The 20,855-nt window shown below is 35.6% G+C and overlaps 1 protein-coding gene across 10 annotated transcripts in view; it reads right to left on the bottom strand.

Moving 5' to 3' along the window:
- Positions 1 to 20,855, bottom strand: part of PIK3C3 (phosphatidylinositol 3-kinase catalytic subunit type 3) — a 155,027-nt gene that overhangs the window by 33,250 nt on the left and 100,922 nt on the right. For 7 of the 10 annotated variants that reach the window (XM_073790674.1, XM_073790676.1, XM_073790678.1 and 4 more), the window contains 3 exons: positions 19,086 to 19,150; positions 16,335 to 16,419; positions 6,275 to 6,349 (listed from right to left, as the gene is read on the bottom strand). In XM_073790674.1, coding sequence (XP_073646775.1) covers positions 6,275 to 6,349; positions 16,335 to 16,419; positions 19,086 to 19,150 — 225 coding nt within the window. The other 3 variants (XM_073790677.1, XM_073790675.1, XM_033837704.2) reach the window with 3 other exon arrangements.

Below are 20,855 nucleotides of genomic sequence, written 5' to 3'. Positions count from 1 at the left end.
AAAATTAAATAAATAAATAAAAAACAACAAAAAAAACTTACATTAAAAAATTTACTGCTAATCTACACTTTTACTTCAGTGACTGAATTAAGCTTTGCCATATAAAAGGTAATCCGAAAGGAAGTAGATTGCTTTCCCTCCATAATCTGATGTCAAATTTTTCTAACCAGCCTATATATATTACCTGCAAAGGCATGGCTTATTTCAGCTTCCGGATATTTTACTGGAATGTGTGCTTTTCTCTATTTGTATCCCATACAAATCCAACACATTCTTCATGACCCAGTCTAAGTTACTCTATCCATAAAGTAATTTGCACCTCCTTAGGTAAAAAGAGTATAGCCCTTTATCATTTTTTATTACCTCTAATGAGAAGATACAATGTTCTTCTCAAACAAACTTTAAAAAAAAAAAAGCAGCCTCTGGCTTCCCTGGTGGCGCAGTGGTTGAGAGTCCGCCTGCCGATGCAGGGGACACGGGTTCGTGCCCCGGTCTGGGAAGATCCCACATGCCACGGAGCGGCTAGGCCCGTGAGCCATGGCCGCTGAGCCTGCGCTCCGCAACGGGAGAGGCCAAAACAGTGAAAGGCCCGCGTACCGCAAAAAAAAAAAAAAAAAAAAGCCTCTACAAAAATTAACATTTTCCTTATGATAGGTTTCAGTTAACATAAAGACTGACTTCCTGATACTAAATATTTAAGAAACTTTCAAAAGATCAGATTTTAAATAATGTTAAAAAGAAAATTATTCACATGAAGACAAGTTCTCGTTATTTAAACATCTAAAGTAATGATCAATAAAGACTAAAAAAGTACTTATCGATAAAAAGGGCAGGTCTTATGTGCTTGGCTCTCTTTTCCATATATCAACTGAGAAATACAAATCAAACTGGTAAGTAATAGTATATCCACAATCTATAGTAAAACTAAGTTTTGACAGGAAACAGATTTTTCTGAAACCCTGAGCATAGATTAAAATGACATGAAAAAACCTAGTTCATTTACTTATTTTCAAAGCATTTACTAGGTGCCTACTACACACAGAGCTTTTTATACTCCTTTCTCTCATGTTCCAGAGAGTAAACAAGCACATATACTACTAAAATAATGAGCCACTCAAAAGAGATTTTAGAGGGCAGTAAGTTACAGGAGTTTGGATTTTAGGGTAGAAAAAGTTTTTGAGATATATTATTTCCTTATCTCTAAAATTATGATTACAAATAACAGCTAAATAAGCTAAATAAGGAAGGCATTCTTATTTCTTGGTGGTGAAATACACAAACAAAACCGTAATAGTTAGCCCACAAGGAATGTTTACTATGTGCACAGTACCATACAAAATTCTACCATATTAAATCATTCAACCCTCACATCAGGAGAGAGTTCTATTATTATTTATGCATTGAGGAGAAGAGACTGAGACACAGATATATTAGATAACTTGATCGGTCATACAATGGTGGAGGGGCAACTTAAACACAAAGAATTTGACTTTAGAGCCTGACATATTAACTCCTATGTGAAATTGTTCCCCAGAATTAAAAAAAGGGAAGTGAATCAATTGTACATAAAATTAAAGAATGATAAAGAAGATCAGGATAGGAGATGTATTGAAAGCAATGTGCAATTAGGATTAAAATGACTATTTTTTCTTTGCTGTGAGCTTTCTGACAAAAGGCTCAAAGGGTATTACTCTGAAGTGCCACCACAGACAAAAAAGCTACCACTCCTCTCACTATATAAATAGATAAGCCCAGGTTAACAAGGCCATCTTTATGACCTACAAAAAACTTTCCATTTACTACAGATACCCAGTTCCTACTTCTCTTTTGTGAATGTTTTTCAATTATTTACATATTAATTTTATATGTTAATTATATCATACAGTCTGTATATCATAAACAAACAGCACGTTTTTCAGTTATACTGGTCCTTTTTTTCCCCCCTCAAATTCTCAAAAAGAAAAGCAAAACAAAACTTTTTCCAAAGAGTTGAGATAAACTCAAGTCTAATTTCATTTGAGTCCTGCCACAATTGAATTACCCTGAATAAACTTCTTAAAACTTCCTCAAAGAACAGCAACTCTGAAAAAAATTCATTTTTTCCTATCCTGTATCACAGCTTAAATTTTGTAGTTTCTTGCCAAAATAATATATTAATGCATTAATAAGTGAAATATCATTCACCCCAAAATATGCTTGTAGAAAACCATAATATTGACAAAGGAATTTCCAGACTTTTACATTTGTGATAGACACACAACGCCCTCTGCTGCACAAGTTGAGGAAACTTCAACCAAGTTAAAAATACCCACAACCAATTAAAGCATGGGCAAAAAATTTCTGAGAAATCTGAAATTGAGACTTATATTTTGCATTTTTGTACATTACCATTGTACAGATTTTGAAATTCTCTATGAGAGGTGAAACATTTTCCTCCACACATTCCTGAAGTTCTTAGTCTGACCCTTTTCTGTCTCATCTATATTTACAGGCGGAACAGTGTGTATTTAGGGTGAATCCCCAAAAGACCACAGTGAAATGAAATCTGGGTGTCTCCTTCCTCTCTGTTCCATCTCTCATATCAGGGAACTGGGCACTGACAAATCAGTAGTACTCTGATTATAATTCCAAACCATCTAAACCTGTCCAAGAAACACACACACACACACACACACACACACACACACACACACACACACACAAACCTGCCCAAGCTGGAAAATGAGAATAGAAGACAAAAGGTATTTTATTTTGAAGAATGGGAGAAATGCTATTTATCATTAATAAAAGCTCCATCAACACTGAGAGACTGGAGAGTTATATAAGAAAATCTAAAGTTCTAAGTTTTTAATATGTTATGGTCTGTGTTGAAGGCATAATGGATCCAAAATATACAGTGGAAGATGCTTCATAATATTCAAGGCATTTTTAAGTACAAGCATTGAAATCTATTTCCTGCAATGAAACACCTTCAAAATTCATTTTAAATATGTAATAGTTGTCTAGGGCTTCCCTGGTGGTGCAGTGGTTGAGAGTCCGCCTGCTGATGCAGGGGACATGGGTTCGTGCCCCGGTCTGGGAAGATCCCACATGCCACGGAGCGGCTAGGCCCGTGAGCCATGGCTGCTGAGCCTGCGCGTCCAGAGCCTGTGCTCCGCAACGGGAGAGGACACAACAGTGAGAGGCCCGCGTACAGCAAAAAAAAAAAAAAAATGTTAATAGTTGTCTAAACTATACAAAGTCAAATTATAACATATGTAATTAATATAACTCGAAACTCTTCTGAAATATGGACTGTTAGTAAAAAATGAGTAGACACACAAACATTTTAAAATAAATCATTATAAATTTCTTGAAGTTGAGGAATGTATTATATACTTCCATTTGTCTTGACATAATTGGTCTTTCCTTATACAATCCAATTTCATTCAAACTAAATCCAAAAATTTAAAACACTTATCCTAGTGAGGAAGATGTAAAATGCTTGTTGTATGATATAAGTGTATGAAATTATTAAAGAGCAGTTAAGAAGAAATAACTCAAAGAAATGCTGTTTTAAAAGAGAGAGAATGTGCCTCTTATCTAGCACATTTTTAGGTAAGCTTAAAACAAAATTTAGAGCACCCTCTAGTGGAAAACTGGTGACAAGAAGCTTAAAACCTGTTTTTGAAATTTTATAATTCAATTTCCATACAAGTATCTATGACCTGGGCCAAAAAAGTATATTAGGTAGACCTTTCTTTCCAAATCTTACTCTTAAAGTATCCCCATCAATACACACAGACACACACAAGACAGAGCAGTTCTCAAAGTCCAACAGAAAATGTTCTATTATTTATCAATTTCCAGAAGAAGAGACAAGTAAGATTTGTGAATATAACATAGATCTAATGTTACTCTATACATTAAAGAATTCCACTGTGGTTATAATGATAACAATATAAAAACAAATGGAATTATTTTGGAAATCTGATTCTTGTGGTTAAAAGATTCAACTGAAAAAGAGAGCTAAGAAAACAACACAGGAAAACTTTTTCCAAATTATAATTTTTTCCAAACACAGCATAATGTTTTTTTTTTTTTCTGCGGTATGCGGGCCTCTCACTGCTGTGGCCTCTCCCGTTGAGGAGCACAGGCTCCGGACGCGCAGGCTCAGTGGCCATGGGTCACAGGCCCAGTAGCTCTGCAGCATGTGGGATCTTCCCGACCGGGGCACGAACCTGAGTCCCCTGCATCGGCAGGCAGACTCTCAACCACTGTGCCACCAGGGAAGCCCAGCAGCATAACCTTTTATAAATATCTTTTGCTAAATTAGTAAATTTGGCAAGAACCTCCAATGCAATCTGATTATACTCCTTCAGGCTTTGGTAATTAAAGGGACTGCCTGGCATTAATACAGACATGGTTCCCACATGCAAATTTTACCAGATAATTTTTCACACTAATAATTTAAAACTGAATATATGAAATTCCAGACTACATGAATTAACATGGTTACTATATTAATAATTAGTCAGGCTACACTCAATTTTGGTATCAAAATTTGGAGGAATACTAACAAACTACATAATGTCCTTACCTGAGAGACTATTTTAAGTGTACTTTAAAATCTATTTTCTGTGAAGGGCTGAAGAAACTTGGATTATTTGGCATATGGAAGAAAAGGCTACACAGAAGAACAGAAATATTTATTAATTAATTCAACAATGATTTATCAAACATTTTAGCTAGGTATTGTTCAAGGCTCTAGAGGCACGGTGGCAAAGTGCATGGACAAGGTCCCTGCTCTCATGGAACCTACATCCGGAATGGGAGAGGATGATGATTAAGAAGTCAACAAGCTCCACGAGGGCTAGGATTTCTGTCCTGTTTATTTTGGTATCCCCATCACCTAGAACAATACCTAAAATATAGTAGGTGCTCAATAAGCATTTGTTGAATTATATTAAAAAGATACCTTCAGCTAGTGATAAGTGCTATAAAGAAAACAAAACAGAATAATAAATAGAGAGTAATGGAGAGGGGTGGGGTGGCAGGTATATAAATATTATTTGACTGGAGAGTTAGAAAAGGATACTCTAAAAAGATGCCAGGGCTTCCCTGGTGGCGCAGTGGTTGAGAGTCCGCCTGCCGATGCAGGGGACACGGGTTTGTGCCCCGGTCCGGGAAGATCCCACATGCCGCGGAGCGGCTGGGCCCGTGAGCCATGGCCACTGGGCCTGCGCCTCCAGAGGCTGTGCTCTGCAATGGGAGAGGTCACAACAGTGAGGCCCGCGTATCGCAAAAAAAAAAAAAAAAAAAAGATGCCATTCAATCTTAGACTTACTCACCGAAGTCTTGAAAGATCTGAGAGAAGAGCTTCCCAGGAAGAAGAACCAACAAGGGTACTTGCCCAAGACAGGAGTGATTTTACATTCATACATTCAAACCTGTTAGTGTAGGCAAGCCACAATGGCTACAGTAAAGAGTTCAGATTTTAATCATACAGTTTGGGCAAAAGATATTGGTGGTTTCAAATGGGATAAAAGCAGTGGAAATGAAGAGGGGGTAACTTCATGATTTATTTTGGTGAGCAGTAGATACAATTTGATAATAGATTCGATATGTAAGATGAAGCCAATAGTGCAATTAAAAATGACTCCCAAGTCTGGGGCTTAAACAACTGAGTAGGTGATGTTACTATTTATTAAGATGAGGAAACCAAGTGAGGAGCAGCTTATCAGGCAGGTAGTGGAGGAAGAAAACAACTTTTATGACTAGCTGTATAATATTTAGGATTTCAGGTAAACAGCTAATGAAATGGATTGAAATAGAGTAAGTTTGGAAGTTGCACAGAGATGGTGTTTAAAGCCATGGGGCCAAGGAGTTATTAGGAAGAAGGATGAGAATGATTATTCCACCTAACTCCAAGGGGAAAAGGTAAAGAATTAAAGATAGAGGTTAATGTGAGTTCAGTGTTGTTTGATAAGAGAAAGAACATTTAAACATTCTAACTAGAGCTGTACAGTAAGAGATTGGACTGCTTGCATACATTATGGGCTTCCCACTAAAGGAGGCATTTCGAGAAGTAAGGGCTAGATGACCATCTGTAGGATTTCTACTAAAGCAGTTCTTACAAGGGATGGGAGTTTCCCTGACATGTCCTTCCAAGGTACCATATAAAGGGACTTCAATTTAAATTCACTTATGCAACTTATTTTCTTATGAAGTAGATTCCAGGGCAAAAATCACTGTCATATAAAATGTATATTTGCTACTAGCCATTATTTGTTACCTGTTTTTGTCAGCAAAAGGTTATCCAGGTGCCTGTCTCCAACTCCAAGAATATATGTAATCACGCAATATCCAGCTGCAATAACAGTTCAAAAACGAAAGACAAAAGAACTGTGAAAAACACATGCAAACCAGGTTATACATACAACTGAATACAACAGCAGCTTGTGCTACTTTAATTTCAAATTGATTACTACTCTTTCTGACTTCTTACCTAAATTCTCAAATTAAATGTGTAATCTTTGACTCTATGAAGAGGTTATCACTTGAAACTCAAATTATTATTTGCAACAGAGAAAATACCCTGTAGAATTCTGTCAAATTATAAAAGTCACTTTAATCAAAAGTTAAATGAGGTTTCAGAAACCTTAATTATAACATGTGTCTATTGTTTCTCATTTCAAAGTAGATATGTTAAGAATGACAGTGAAAAAGTGTCTGCAGAAACACACATAATGAAGTCAACCATCCCACAACCATCTTATCTACACTATAACAAAAGTAAGTGTAGAATTAAAAAAAAAATCTTTAGAGAAACAATCTTGAAGTGCCAGCAGATAGAAAAACAAATGAATTCACGTGAGTGGTAAAGGCATGTATGAAGTTCACAGCATAATCCTCTAAATTAAGAAAAATTACCTGAGCAGGACAAGGGGCAGAGTCACTGTCTCTACCTTTATTCTCTTTTTCTTTCTCTTCTAAAGTCTGGAAACCTGGCGCATGATGAAAGTGCTCAAAAAATTTAAGCAAACAACACCTGTTTGAAGCCGTTTTTTTTCTGTTCTGTTTCCCGCATTAGTAACTTAAGAACAAATGCAACTTGCAAACACACATATGACTATGCCAGTATTTACAAACACATGTTTATTTCAGACACTATGTAGAAAAAAGATCGGACCACCTGTTAATAACCAAATTAATCCTGTCTAAATTCATTAATATTAAAGTTCATTTGATTCAGGTTCTGAAGGCCATTATGGAAGTCCAAAAGTGGCTTAAGCAATGACATCCATCATCAGATTAATCTTCAATTATAATTATAAACAAAGTTACAATTTATTGAAGGCTAGGTTCTTAGCTAGGCACATTACATTCATCATGTCTAACCCTTTTAATGATGTCAGTTAAGTATTATAACCATCCTTCAAATTAAAAAACCTAAGGCTCCGGAAGTTAACAGGATTGTCGAAGGTCACTGGGCTGGGGTTTAAACCTAAGTTAGACTCTAACATCATTGCTTATGCCACTTTTGCACTGTACTCTGTGTAATTCCTCCTTCCCAAAGTGGTTATTTTGATGGATGCAACATTCTACAAGATATTTAAGCTCAAGTATATTTGTTTAGAATAACTCACCATACCCTGATTCTAGATAAAATTATATATTATATATATTTCAAAATATATCCATATGTAGAGAATGAATGAAAGATAGCATACTATCATTCAAAAAAATGCTTCTAATCATATTACTGGTCTACTAATAATTTTCACTTAACTGTAACAAATCAGTTACAGTTGACTAAACAAATCAGTTATTCTCAAAATATAGTCTGTAGTGTGACAAGGACTACTAGTTTGCCAAAAACACAATATCCTATGTACACTGCTTCCTTAAAAGAAGACCAAACTAAGATTTCTGGGGCAAGACTGTACCTACATAAAAGACTACATTTCCCAGCCTCACTTGAAGTTAGGCCTGTCCAGAAAGCAAATGTAGTTTTGTGGTGAGTATTTTTATAGAGGGAGCTGACCAAGAGAATCAGAGACCTTGGTTGACACTAACATCCCTAAAGAGTTAAAACAACAACAGTAATGGCTTACATCTGGGCTTCTTACAAAAAAAGAATATAACTGTTACGTGTGTAAACCACTATAGTTAGATTATGTTAACTGATGCTGAATGAAACTGGTAGTTGGGCCACTGGGGGACTTGAGGGTCATTTACATAAAGGATGAGCAAATACAGCTTGATGGCCCAAATTGGTCCCCCTCTGTTTTTATATTTTATAAAGAAAGTTTATTGGAACAGAGCCATGCCCATTTATTTCAATATTTCTTAAGCACTATAATGGCCTGGTTGAATGGTTGCAACAGAGACCACCTGGCCTGAAAAGTATAAATTAATTTACTATCTGAAAGGCTTTAGGGAAAAATTGACTGACATTTGATCTAAGGCATTGCTACCCAAAATGTGATACACAGACTGACAGTTTCACTACCACCTAGAATCTTGTTAAAAATGCAAACTCTTAAGCCTTACTTCATTCCTATTGCATCAGAATCTCCAGGGGCAATGTCCAGAGAGTGATTGTTATATATATCAAAGTTTGAAAAGCCCTCTCTAGTGTTCTAATGCATCTAAGAATCCCCTGGGAATCCTCTATGCAGATTCTGATCCAAACAGCAGGGAAAAGGCCTGAGAGTCTGTAATACGAACAAGTGCCCAGGTGAAGCTAATGCTGTTGGATTATACTTGTAGTAGCACTGCTCTAAAACTGCTGTAAAATATGCAGTTCCACAAATGACTAAAGGCTCTCCACTAAAAGACTAGTAAGTGACTTAACTGAAGGATATTAAATCTGATATTGGTAAAGAGAACTGAGAACACATTAGAACTTAGCACACTGAGTTCTCTAATAAGGGATTCACTTAGAAATCTGGTTGCCACTTGTCAAGGATACAAAACTCCTACTGATAATATGCATATGAAGATAGCTGAAATTCCTGCAACTTTCACAAAGAACAACATTGTGTTATCAGTGCATCTGAGTTGTTACATGGTACCAGTTACCTTCTTATTAATTATAAATTACAATTAGTTTAATTTTTATCACTATTTACTTTGTTTCAAGTTGTTTAGCTATCTCTAGGAAAGTAATGATTCACATACACAGCAACAGTATTTTTGACCTAAAATTTTCATGTAACTAGACATGTATGAATTATGCCTGTCTCTGCTGATAAAGCAAGATGGTTTTTTTAAAATTTTTTGCGGTACGTGGGCCTCTCACCGTTGTGGCCTCTCCTGTTGCGGAGCACAGGCTCCGGACGCGCAGGCTCAGTGGCCATGGCTCACGGGCCTAGCCGCTCCGTGGCATGTGGGATCTTCCCGGACCGGGGCACGAACCCGTGTCCCCTGCATTGGCAGGAGTACTCTCAACCACTGCACCACCAGGGAAGCCCAGCAAGATGTTTTTATAAACTACTCTTTATCATCAAATTTGGTTTTTCAGTAATATTTCATTGTTATTACTGGATTATTTTCCAATGGAAATGGAAAATGTATGAAAAAGAGCCTTTTACCCTGCCTCAGTGTGTTAAGGTCATAAATATGTTGGATGATCATTTCAATAAATGTTTTTTAAGTCAAGTGAGACAGCATATGATCTTTCTCTCTTTCATATATATAAATGGTGGAGATGAGAATTTGGGGTGTTTCAATAATTCAAATGTCAACACTTAAAAGATAAAAGATTACATCTTGAAAAAGGTATCTGAGGCAAGAGTAGGATGATCCTTCGAAATTTTGAGGATATAAACAATACTCAGAATGATTTGAGATGGCACAGAGTAGATCAGAAGAATTTCAGGAAAAATGAAGTTATTTTTTAACTATAATGGAAACACTATACCTGTCCAAGAGAATCTCGTCAAAAGGATGCTATTCATTAGTATTTGGACTTCATGTGAGATACACACACAAACATCTTGAAACTGGTTTTATAAAACAACTTTGACTTAAAGCAAAATACAGAGAAATATAGACAACTAAACAATACTATCTCCCTTTACTAGTAAAGATATGAGTGTGAGAATAATCAGTGTTCCCACATTTACTTGCATAATATAGATTTGACACCCTGCGTAATCTGGAAAAAAAGTCACCATAACTAATCGCATTCTTCTTACACTTTGCCAAAAACCTAAAACATTACTTTTTAAAATGAAAGTTATAATACATGCATCTATGTGATAATGCCCAACAATCAGATTCTAGTACAATGTTGCAACTTATTAAGCACTGAATCCTCTAATGAAAAATTCAAATGGCTTTCAACTTGCAACATTACCTGGAATGCTACCAAACTCACTGAAACACACAAAATTATTTTGTAACACAGCAGTATATATAGAAAACAGAAGGGAATTCAAAATAAGATGAAGAGAAGGCCTGCCATCAAATCAGTTATCAGGATATGAATAAATATGAAATGCTTTTATTAGGAAGAATATCTAATTTGAAGTTAACTGTCCAGGTACAATCTAAATGGCTATTTTTTTTTACATTAAAAAAAAGGCATATTTTCGTTAGCTCATGGGAAAAAATGGAACATTATATAAAAGACACAATACTATGACATTTAGCACATATTATGAAATATTGTTCCAGTACTTTTTTTAAGTGAGCAGGGTTTTCAAAATTTAGTCAATACTTATAGGTTGTGTGCATATATACTTTAAGTAGAAAAAGTTAACATTTCTTTATTAAATAGATTTACAAGGTAAAAAAATTTACAGTAACTATCAGAAAGTTAAGTAAAAAGACACGAGGTAATTGCTTGAGGGTATACAAAATATCTCAGGTAATAAAGTACTGAAAACTAGGTGTGGCAGATTAAAGATTCTTTAACATGCTTTTCATTTAAGATGGGAACTATATCCTTTCCCCTTGAATCCAGGCAGGTTCTGTGACTCCTATGACCAACAGAATATGACAGAAGTGACAAACTGCCAGCTTCCCAATCCAGGCCTTCAGAAACCAAAAGTTTCTACTTCCTGTCTCTTAGAATACTTCCTTCTGAAACCCAGCTCTGAGAAACACAAGCCATAGGGTAAGCCTTGTATGGTTGCCTTGATTGACAAGTCTTGCTGAAAAACAGTATAAGCTGCCAGCCATGTGAGTGATCTATCAAGACTTTAGAAGTATATTAATTTTTTCAGATCTTAGAAAACACAGACTTAATGGAGAAAAAAGTGAATGGAAGAGAAAAGGGAAAAAAGGACAGAAGAAAGGAAGTAAAGCAGGAAGGGAAAGAGGGACAGGAGAGAGAAATACAGAGTGAGTAAGAAAAGGGAAACATTTTCTCTTAGATGCTTCAATTTTTTTTAGTCTTAAAATCTAAATACACTGTATGCGATCATTTTTATGGGTAAGCACAGTTACACGTAACACATGTAATGTTCCTTAGGTTAAAATAAGAATTAAAACCACAAGGAATATGAATATACATACACACATTTTATTTCAGTATTTTAAAAGTTCCTAGGAATATTACATTTTCTTTATACTTCTCAGCCAAAAATGTATCAAGTATAAATTTCGGAATAAATTATGTAGTACAAAATAACATGGAATACTACCTCATGGGAGCATTGTGAAAAATAAAAAAATGTCATGTATAAGAGAGCAATTTATAAGCCATAAAATGATAGGAAAGTTTAAATATAGTTGTTATATGTCTAGAAAATCCTCTACTTGCTTCCCCAAGCTTGACTGCTTAAGTAGAAATATGGACATAAACATAAATATAATATTTATGTAAAACAGGAATAACATGATATATGCCATATACTATTCAGGGCTCAACTCTAGTGTCAACTCCTTTATTAACCCTCCCTTAAACAATCTAGTTATTAAAAAAAAAAATCTCTCAAGACAATAAAAAATAATCCTCTAGAATATAAACTTCATGAGAATAGGCATAAGTGGCTGAAACATTTGAATTAATCCCTATGGCATGTCACTACTTATTTATTTCCAGAAAGGGACCATAAGTACTAATCTAAAATACCATGAGAGGCACCTCCTAACAGAGCACTGTTATCTTAGCTCTAGAGATTTATCAAAAATATAATTATTCCTGAAACACTTTTCCCACAGTCTACTTAATTGCTTACTCAAACTCAGGGAAAATCAAGGGAAAAATTACAACTTCCAGGAAGAAATAACTTATAATTACAAAACAGTTAAGTGATTGCAAAGATGAATCTATGGATAAACCACTAGCCAGACTCATCAGGAAAAAAAGGGACAAGACTCAAATCAACAGAATTAGAAATGAAAAAGGAGAAGTAATAACTGACCCTGCAGAAATACAAAGAATAATGAGGGATTACTACAAGCAACTACGTGCCAATAAAATTGACAATCTGGAAGAAATGGGCAAATTCTTAGAAAAGCACAACCTCCTGAGACAAAACGAGGAAGACAGAGAAAATATAAACAGACCAATAACAAGAACTGAAATTGAAACTGTGATTAAAAATTTTCCAACAGGGCTTCCCTGGTGGCGCACTGGTTGAGAGTCCACCTGCCGATGCAGGGGACGCGGGTTCGTGCCCTGGTCCGGGAAGATTCCACATGCCGCAGAGTAGCTAGGCCTGTGAGCCTTGGCCGCTGAGCCTGCGTGTCCAGAGCCTGTGCTCTGCAACAGGAGAGGCCACAACAGTGAGAGGCCCACGTAAAACAGAAAAAAAAAAAAAAAAAAAAAAAATCTTCCAACAAAAAAAAGCCCAGGACCAGGTGGCTTCACAGGCAAATTCTATCAAACACTTAGAGAAGAGCTAACACTTATCCTTCTCAAACTCTTCCAAAATATAGCAGAAGGAGGAACACTCCCAAACTTGGAGGAACGCTCCCAAACTCATTCTACGAGGCCACCATAACCCTGACACCAAAACCAGAGAAAGATGTCACAAAAAAAGAAAACTACAGACCAATATCACTGATGAGCATAGATGCAAAAAATCTTCAACGAAATACTAGAAAACAGAATCCAAAGGCACATTAAAAGGATCATACACCATGATCAAGTGGGGTTTATCCCAGGAATGCAAGGATTCTTCAATACATGCAAATCAATGTGATATACCATATTAACAAACTGAAGGATAAAAACCATACGATAACCTCAATAGATGCAGAAAAAGCTTTCAACAAAATTCAACACCCACATGTGATAAAAACTCTCCAGAAAGTAGGGATAGAGGGAACTTACCTCAACATAATAAAGGCCATATATGACAAACCCATAGCCAACATCATTCTCAATGGGGAAAAACTGAAACCATATCCTCTAAAGACCGGAACAAGACAAGGATGCCCACTCTTACCACTAATATTCAACATAGTTTTGGAAGTTTTGGCCACAGATATCACAGAAGAAAAAGAAATAAAAGGAATCCAAATGGGAAAAGAAGTAAAGCTGTCACTGTTTGCAGATGACATGATACTATACATAGAGAATCCTAAAGATGCTACCAGAAAACTACTAGAGCTAATCAATGAATTTGGTAAAGTAGCAGGATACAAAATTAATGAACAGAAATCTCCTGTATTCCTATACCCTAATGATGAAAACTCCAAAAGAGAAATTAAGGAAACATTTCCATTTACTATTGCAACAAAAAGAATAACATACCTAGGAATAAACCTACCTAAGGAGACAAAAGACCTTATGCAGAAAACTATAAGACACTGATGAAAGAAATTAAAGATGATACAAACAGATGGAGAGATATATTATTTTCTTGGATTGGAAGAATCAACACTGTGAAAATGACTATACAACCCAAAGCAATGTACAGATTCAGTGCAATCCCTATCAAACTACCAATGGCATTTTTCACAGAACTAGAACAAAAAATTTCACAATTTGTATGGAAACACAAAAGATCCCGAATAGCCAAGGTAATCCAGAGAAAGAAAAACACAGCCCAGAAATCAGGCTCCATGACATCAGACTATACTATGAAGCTACAGTAATCAAGACAGCATGGTACTGGCACAAAAACGGAAAGATAGATCAATGGAACAGGATAGAAAGCCCAGAGATAAACCCATGTGCATATGGTCACCTTATCTTTGATAAAGGAGGCAAGAATATACAATGGAGAAAAGATAGCCTCTTCAATAAGTGGTGCTGGGAAAACTGGACAGCTAGAATACTTCCTAACACCATACACAAAAATAAACTCAAAATGGATTAAAGACCTACATGTAAGGCCAGACACTGTAAAACTCTTAGATGAAAACATAGGAAGAACACTCTATGACATAAATCACAGCAAGATCCTTTTTGACCCACCCCCTAGAGAAATGGAAATAAAAACACAAATAAACAAATGGGACCTAATGAAACTTCAAAGCTTTTGCACAACAAAGGAAACCATAAATAAGACCAAAAGACAACCCTCAGAATGGGAGAAAATATTTGTAAATGAAGCAACTGACAAAGCAACTGACAAATCCAAAATTTACAAGCAGCCCATGCAGCTCAATAAGAAAAAAACATACAACCCAATCCAAAAATGGGCAGGAGACCTACGTAGAGGTTTCTCCAAAGAAGATATACAGACTGCCAACAAACACCTGAAAGAATGCTCAACATCATTAATCATTAGAGAAATGCAAATCAAAACTACAGTGAGGTATCAGCTCACACCAGTCAGAATGGCCATCATCAAAAAATCTATAAACAGGATTTCCCTGGTGGTGCAGTGGTTGAGAGTCTGCCTGCTGATGCAGGGGACACGGGTTCGTGCCCCGGTCCGGGAAGATCCCACATGCCACAGAGTGGCTGGGCCCATGAGCCATGGCTGCTGAGCCTGCGCGTCCGGAACCTGTGCTCCACAACGGGAGAGACCACAACAGTGAGAGGCCCACTTACCGAAAAAAAAAAAAACAAAAAAAAACTATAAACAATAAATGCTGGAGAGGATGTGGAGAAAAGGGAACCTTCTTGCACTGTTGGTGGGAATGTAAATTGATATAGACACTATGGAGAATAGTATGGAGGTTCCTTAAAGTACTAAAAATAGAACTACCATATGACCCAGCAATCCCACTATGGGCATACACCCTGAGAAAACCATCATTCAAAATGAGTCCAGTACCACAATGTTCATTGTAGCACTATTTACAATAGCCAGGACATGGAAGTAACCTGGGTGTCCATTGACAATTGAATGGATAAAGATGAGGCACATATATACAATGGAATATTACTCAGCCATAAAAAGAAATGAAATTGAGTTATTTGTAGTGAGGTGGATGGACCTAGAGTCTGTCATACAGAGTGAAGTAAGTCAGAAAGAGAAAAACAAATACCATATGCTAACACATATATATGGAATAAAAAAAAAAAAGGTTCTAATGAACCTAGGGGCAGGACAGGAAAAAGGACACAGATGTAGAGAATGGACTTGAGGACACAGGGAAGGGGAAGGGTAAGCTGGGATGAAGTGAGAGAGTGGCATGGACATATATACACTCTCAAATGTAAAATAACTAGCTAGTGGGAAGCAGAGACATAGCACAGGGAGATCAGCTCGGTACTTTGTGACCACCTACAGAGGTGGGATAGGGAGGATGGGAGGGAGATGCAAGAGGGAGGGGATATGGGGATATATGTGTACATATAGCTGATTCACTTTGTTATACAGCAGAAACTAACACAACATTGTAAAGCAATTATACTCTAATAAAGATGTTTAAAAAAAAAGATGCATCTATAAAAGAGTAAACAGAATTTACACCTTATTCCTACTATTATGTCAAAACACTAATGACCTCTTTTTTCACATTTTCTATCTTTTAATCTTCTTGCACAGCATTTAAAACTGCTATGGTTTGAATGTTTGTGTCCCCTCAAAATTCACATGCTGAAATCCTAATGCCCAAGGTAGTGGTGTCAGGAGGTGGGAACTTCGGGAGGTGCTTAGCCCTCATGAATGGGATTAGCCCCCTATAAAAGATACCCCACAGAGCTCCCTAGCTCCTCCCAACAGGTGTAGATACAGTAACACGTCTTTGACCCAAAGAAGGCCCTCACCTGACCAGGCTGGCATCTTATCTCAGACTTCCAGCCCCCAGGACTGTGAAAAATAAATTTCTGTTGTTTGTAAGTCACCCAGTCTCTGGTATTTTGTTATTGTAGCCCAAATGGACTAGAAAAAATCCTAACATGTTCTAAATGTGTATGAGTATGGTAATATCAGGATAGCTTGTTTTCCTTTATTTCCACATATCAATGAAACGTAGTAAGTTGAAATACTTACCACAGCTTTTAACATAAGTATCCATAACTTCAGCACTGATCCCATTTGGCCCATTCTCACTTGGTGCGTATTTTCTAAAAAAGTTCTGAAAAGATATTATTTTCATGTTTATAAATTCAATACAATCCTTAAACAAATTAGCATTTAAAAATTGTAAATAATGACAAAAAGGTGTCTGGTGTACAGCAGTCAGTAATTATAAAATGTGGACTTTAGGAAGCATATTCCTCAGGAATCAGTCTTATTACTATGCTTATAGGCTAAGACAAACAAACAAACAAATAAATAAATAAAAGCCTGCTCCTTCTATACCACAGGGGAAAACATTAAATAAACTTACTGCTATATCTCTATACTTAATTTACCAGTTTGTTTCACCTTTCTCTTGAATGTAAACATGAGGGGTTTTCTGGGTATCATACATTCTCCTAAAAGTGAACATGAGTTTTAAAAATTACCTTTTAAGTATGGCCACTGAAACACTGTTACCATTAATAAACTCAATAAAGTTACATTCCAATTTTCAAAATAATTAGAATGCAATGCTAAGAATTTTCAGATTCAGAGGAAAGTGATAGAAAGATAAATATAAGAGATGAAGACTGAACCAAAGAATTATAGGGGCACAATAAATACACTAGAGTGTCCAAAGAGTCTGGAAACACTGGGGAAAATCATGCATTTATTTATTTTTCCCCCAGATTACCAACTGGACCTATTCCCTTACATCTAGATGTTAAAGAAAAATACACAGTGTATATTATTTGAAAATACAACTAACATACTATTAAAAAAGTAAGTTTATCCTATGTTTTAAGCTTTTTGGAGCACTTTGTAAGTTTGACAAAGAATCTATATCTAGAATATATAAAGAACTCCTATAAATCAATAAGGAAAAGACAAATGACCCAACATGAAAATGCGCAAAAGATATGAACAAGCACTTCACAGAAGAAATAAATGGCCTACACGTATTTTTAAATACTCAATCTTTCAGGTAATCAGGGAAATGAAAACTAAACAATAATAAATACCAAAATTTAGAAGTTTGACAATACCAAGATTAGGCAAAGATGGGTAGCAATGAGAAACAGTTGCTTATAAAAACAATTATTTAGTAAACAATTTTTAATTATCTACTAAAGTTGAAGATAAGATAAGCTATGACTCAGCAAAATTATTTACACAGATCACACATGAAACTAAGAATCAGGACACAAACTGTCATTGGTTTAATTTACAAAATCATAATTGCACAGAGCAACATAATAATTGATAACTTTATTAAACAATTACTTCAGTTAGAACCTGTGTTAAAGCTCTGCATACATTTCATGTCATCTTCAGAACAATTCTAGAGCTAGGTACTCTTCATCATTATCCAAATTTTACAGATATAAAAACTGAGACTTGAAGGGTATGTTAGGGGGTCCCCTACACCTCTGACAGGTTTGATTTGTTAGTTGGGGTCACAGACTCAACTTACAGTTGTACCACAGCAGTGTGTATTACAGTAAAAGTATACACAACAGGATCAGCGTGGGAAAAATACACAGGCAAAGCCTGTGAATTCCATGTGCAATCCTCCTTCCTGTCTTCTGTGAAGGCATACACTGAGCGTACTTACTGGGGGCTGGTCATACAGGCACCCTCTACAGTCTATTTAGTTCAGTAACTATCAAAATTCTAGAAGGAAAGCAGGTTGTTTGCTATAAATCATATTATTTGTACAAACAGTCTAGGTATGTGAACCACCCTTATCAGTTAAAAGCCAAGTTCTCACAGAAAGCCAAATACCAGCTAAAGGCTAACCTGCTTGCAAGGTTACACAAAATATAGCTAGAAAGCTGCAGAGCCAAACTTCAAACTCAGGCAGTTTGATGTTTTGAGTGTGAGCTTTTAACCACTGAACATGACTGTATCCCAAACCAAACAACAGAATCAACCACCTGTTTTGCCAACAAAACAGAGTAACGCTTTCTTGAAAATCTAAACTCCATACTGAATTACTGAGACACTCTAAACTGAGAAACACAAAAACACACTACAGCAAATATCCTCCATCAAGCCTTTCACTGTATTATTTTTCATCTCAGGCATATCAATTTTTCTGTGTGAATTATATACATTTTTCTTAGGAAAAAGAAAAATTATATTTAAAAATTAACAAAATAAACTATTAAGATGTAATAAGAATTCTGAATTAAACACTAATTCACATATTTAAAATGTACAAAAAAAAATCCAAAGATATACATGGCTTAGTCCCAGAAAAAACTTGTCTTTTCTTATACTAAAGGAGAGAAATGACTTTGGAGGTGGGGATAAGGGTCTTAAAAAAATAATTGTGCAAAACATGTACAAGCAAAAATATCACCGTAGGACTGTTCTGACAAACAACAAAAATCGGAAATAATCAGAATGTTCACTGATGGCTAAATAAATTATAGTATTTCCATACTTTGAAATATAATACAACCATAAACTTTAACAAATTTAAAATTTGTTTACCAGTTAATTCCTGATCTCCTATTATATGTTAGGCCCATTTTAAGGAACTGAACATCTACCATGGAAGCATTTCTAACTGTTAGCATTATTTACTTCTCAGGAAAGGAAAACAACTTTAGGGAAGACAGGTGATAAAAAGAGACTGTCATTTCTAACTTTATATACTTTTTATAAAGATTGAAATTTTTATAATAAGAATATATTCATGAAATTTATAAATCTTTAAAATAGATACTATACCTGAATGCTTCCTTCTGTATCAAGAACTTCAGCAACAGGAACTGACTGGATAAATTGCATGAAGCCTACACAGAAACAGATGCATTGTATTAAGCATAGCTATTGGTGAAGCAATAAAAATAAAGATTCTGCTAAGAACAGTCTTCATTTGAAAATGTATACACTACAAACCTAATAGCTTAAAGAGGTCTATAAACATTGTATTTAGTATACACTGGCATTTACATCATAGGAAATACAAGGAAACTTTAAAAAAAAATTAGCTGACAATCTGTATGCTTCTCAAGGCCAATTTCTATTATTATACACAAGGAACACAAAGTAATAGGCTAGGCTTCTTAAATCTGGAATAAAAATTTCTTTCTATAGTATTATAACATATGTCAATTAAAATTATTCTGAATTTAAAATCATTTTAAGAAATCTGGAATTGTGGAATATCAATCACCTAACCCTAAAATTATAGTATATTCATTGGCTTTCTTTGTGTAATACTCCATCTTCTGCCATTCCCTGGAAATGATATAAGAGGGAAGTATAAATCCCTTAAACTACCAAAAAGAAGGGAAAGAAGATAGTATACAGGAGAATAAAGAGAAAAAGTAAATCTGGTAAGTCTAGGGACAACAAAAGAAGTATAAAACTACAAATCTGTGAAAAAAAATCAACGTTGAATGATGGAAACTATTTCAGGATCATAACCATGATCTGGTTTTGGTAAGTCTTACATTATAATCATTCACATGCAAATTAGGAGACTGTATATTTCTTTAGAGTAAGAAATGTATCATCTATTCTTATAAATACTGAACAGTCTGCATTAATGCACTTAACAGACGTTTATAGTTTTTCTACTATGTAGCAAGAACTTCGCCAGATAAGCAAAAATAGAGCCTTGACCCTGCTTTCAAAGATCTTACAAGCTTGCAAGTTTTATTGGGATAAAAACTATGAACGAAAGAGAATAGCATAGGGAAACCTATATTACAACAGGGATCAGAGGACATCTGACATCTGAACCGTGTTTTGAAGGATAATAAAGATTAATTAGTAAAGCGGAAAGGATATTAAAGACAATGATCATATAAGACTGAAAAGAGCATGGTACATTTGAGAAAATGGAAGGTGGCTGGTGTGGCTAAAGCCTAAGAAGCAAGGGGGAGAGTGGCAAGAAAGAGGTGACAGAGATAGGTGCAGAAGTATGTCATACCATGCAAGAACTTGTAAACTAAGCCAAGGCTTTTGTCTTTGTCCCAAGAGCAAATGAAAGCTAAATAAATCAATCTATGTAGGATGGTAGAATATTTGCACTTTTAACAAGATCATTCTGAGAGAAAAATGGGAACAGGAATTAAACCATCAAAAAGATTTGGGGGTGGCCCAGAGAAGGGCAGAAAGCCTAAAATAAAACAGGTACTTGTTTCTTCAAGATACCTAAGGGTAAGAAGCTCTAAGAGTAACAAGATTATAAAATTTACAATAGGCATTAGGCAAGCATCCCTAGGGAATCTTCTGCCAAACTTCCAGAGGTTACTCAATATCAAAAAGACTTAGATATATATTAAAAAAAAAATTAGTGGATAAGGCAACATCATCTGCTGAGTGGCTTGTATAAGCAGGGCACAGCCTCTCTGGGTTTTAGTAACTCTCAGTAATGATTCCAGATACAGATCACCATGGAAGAAAACTACTGTAGTTTGTAGCTACTGAAAGTTTTTACTGCAAAGAAATACATCAGAAAGGTGCTAATTTTTCTTCCAAATATGTTGT

The sequence above is a fragment of the Tursiops truncatus genome, chromosome 13, assembly GCF_011762595.2.
Source record: "Tursiops truncatus isolate mTurTru1 chromosome 13, mTurTru1.mat.Y, whole genome shotgun sequence".
NCBI lineage: Eukaryota > Metazoa > Chordata > Mammalia > Artiodactyla > Delphinidae > Tursiops > Tursiops truncatus.
This window is presented reverse-complemented; position numbering and strand designations above follow the sequence as displayed.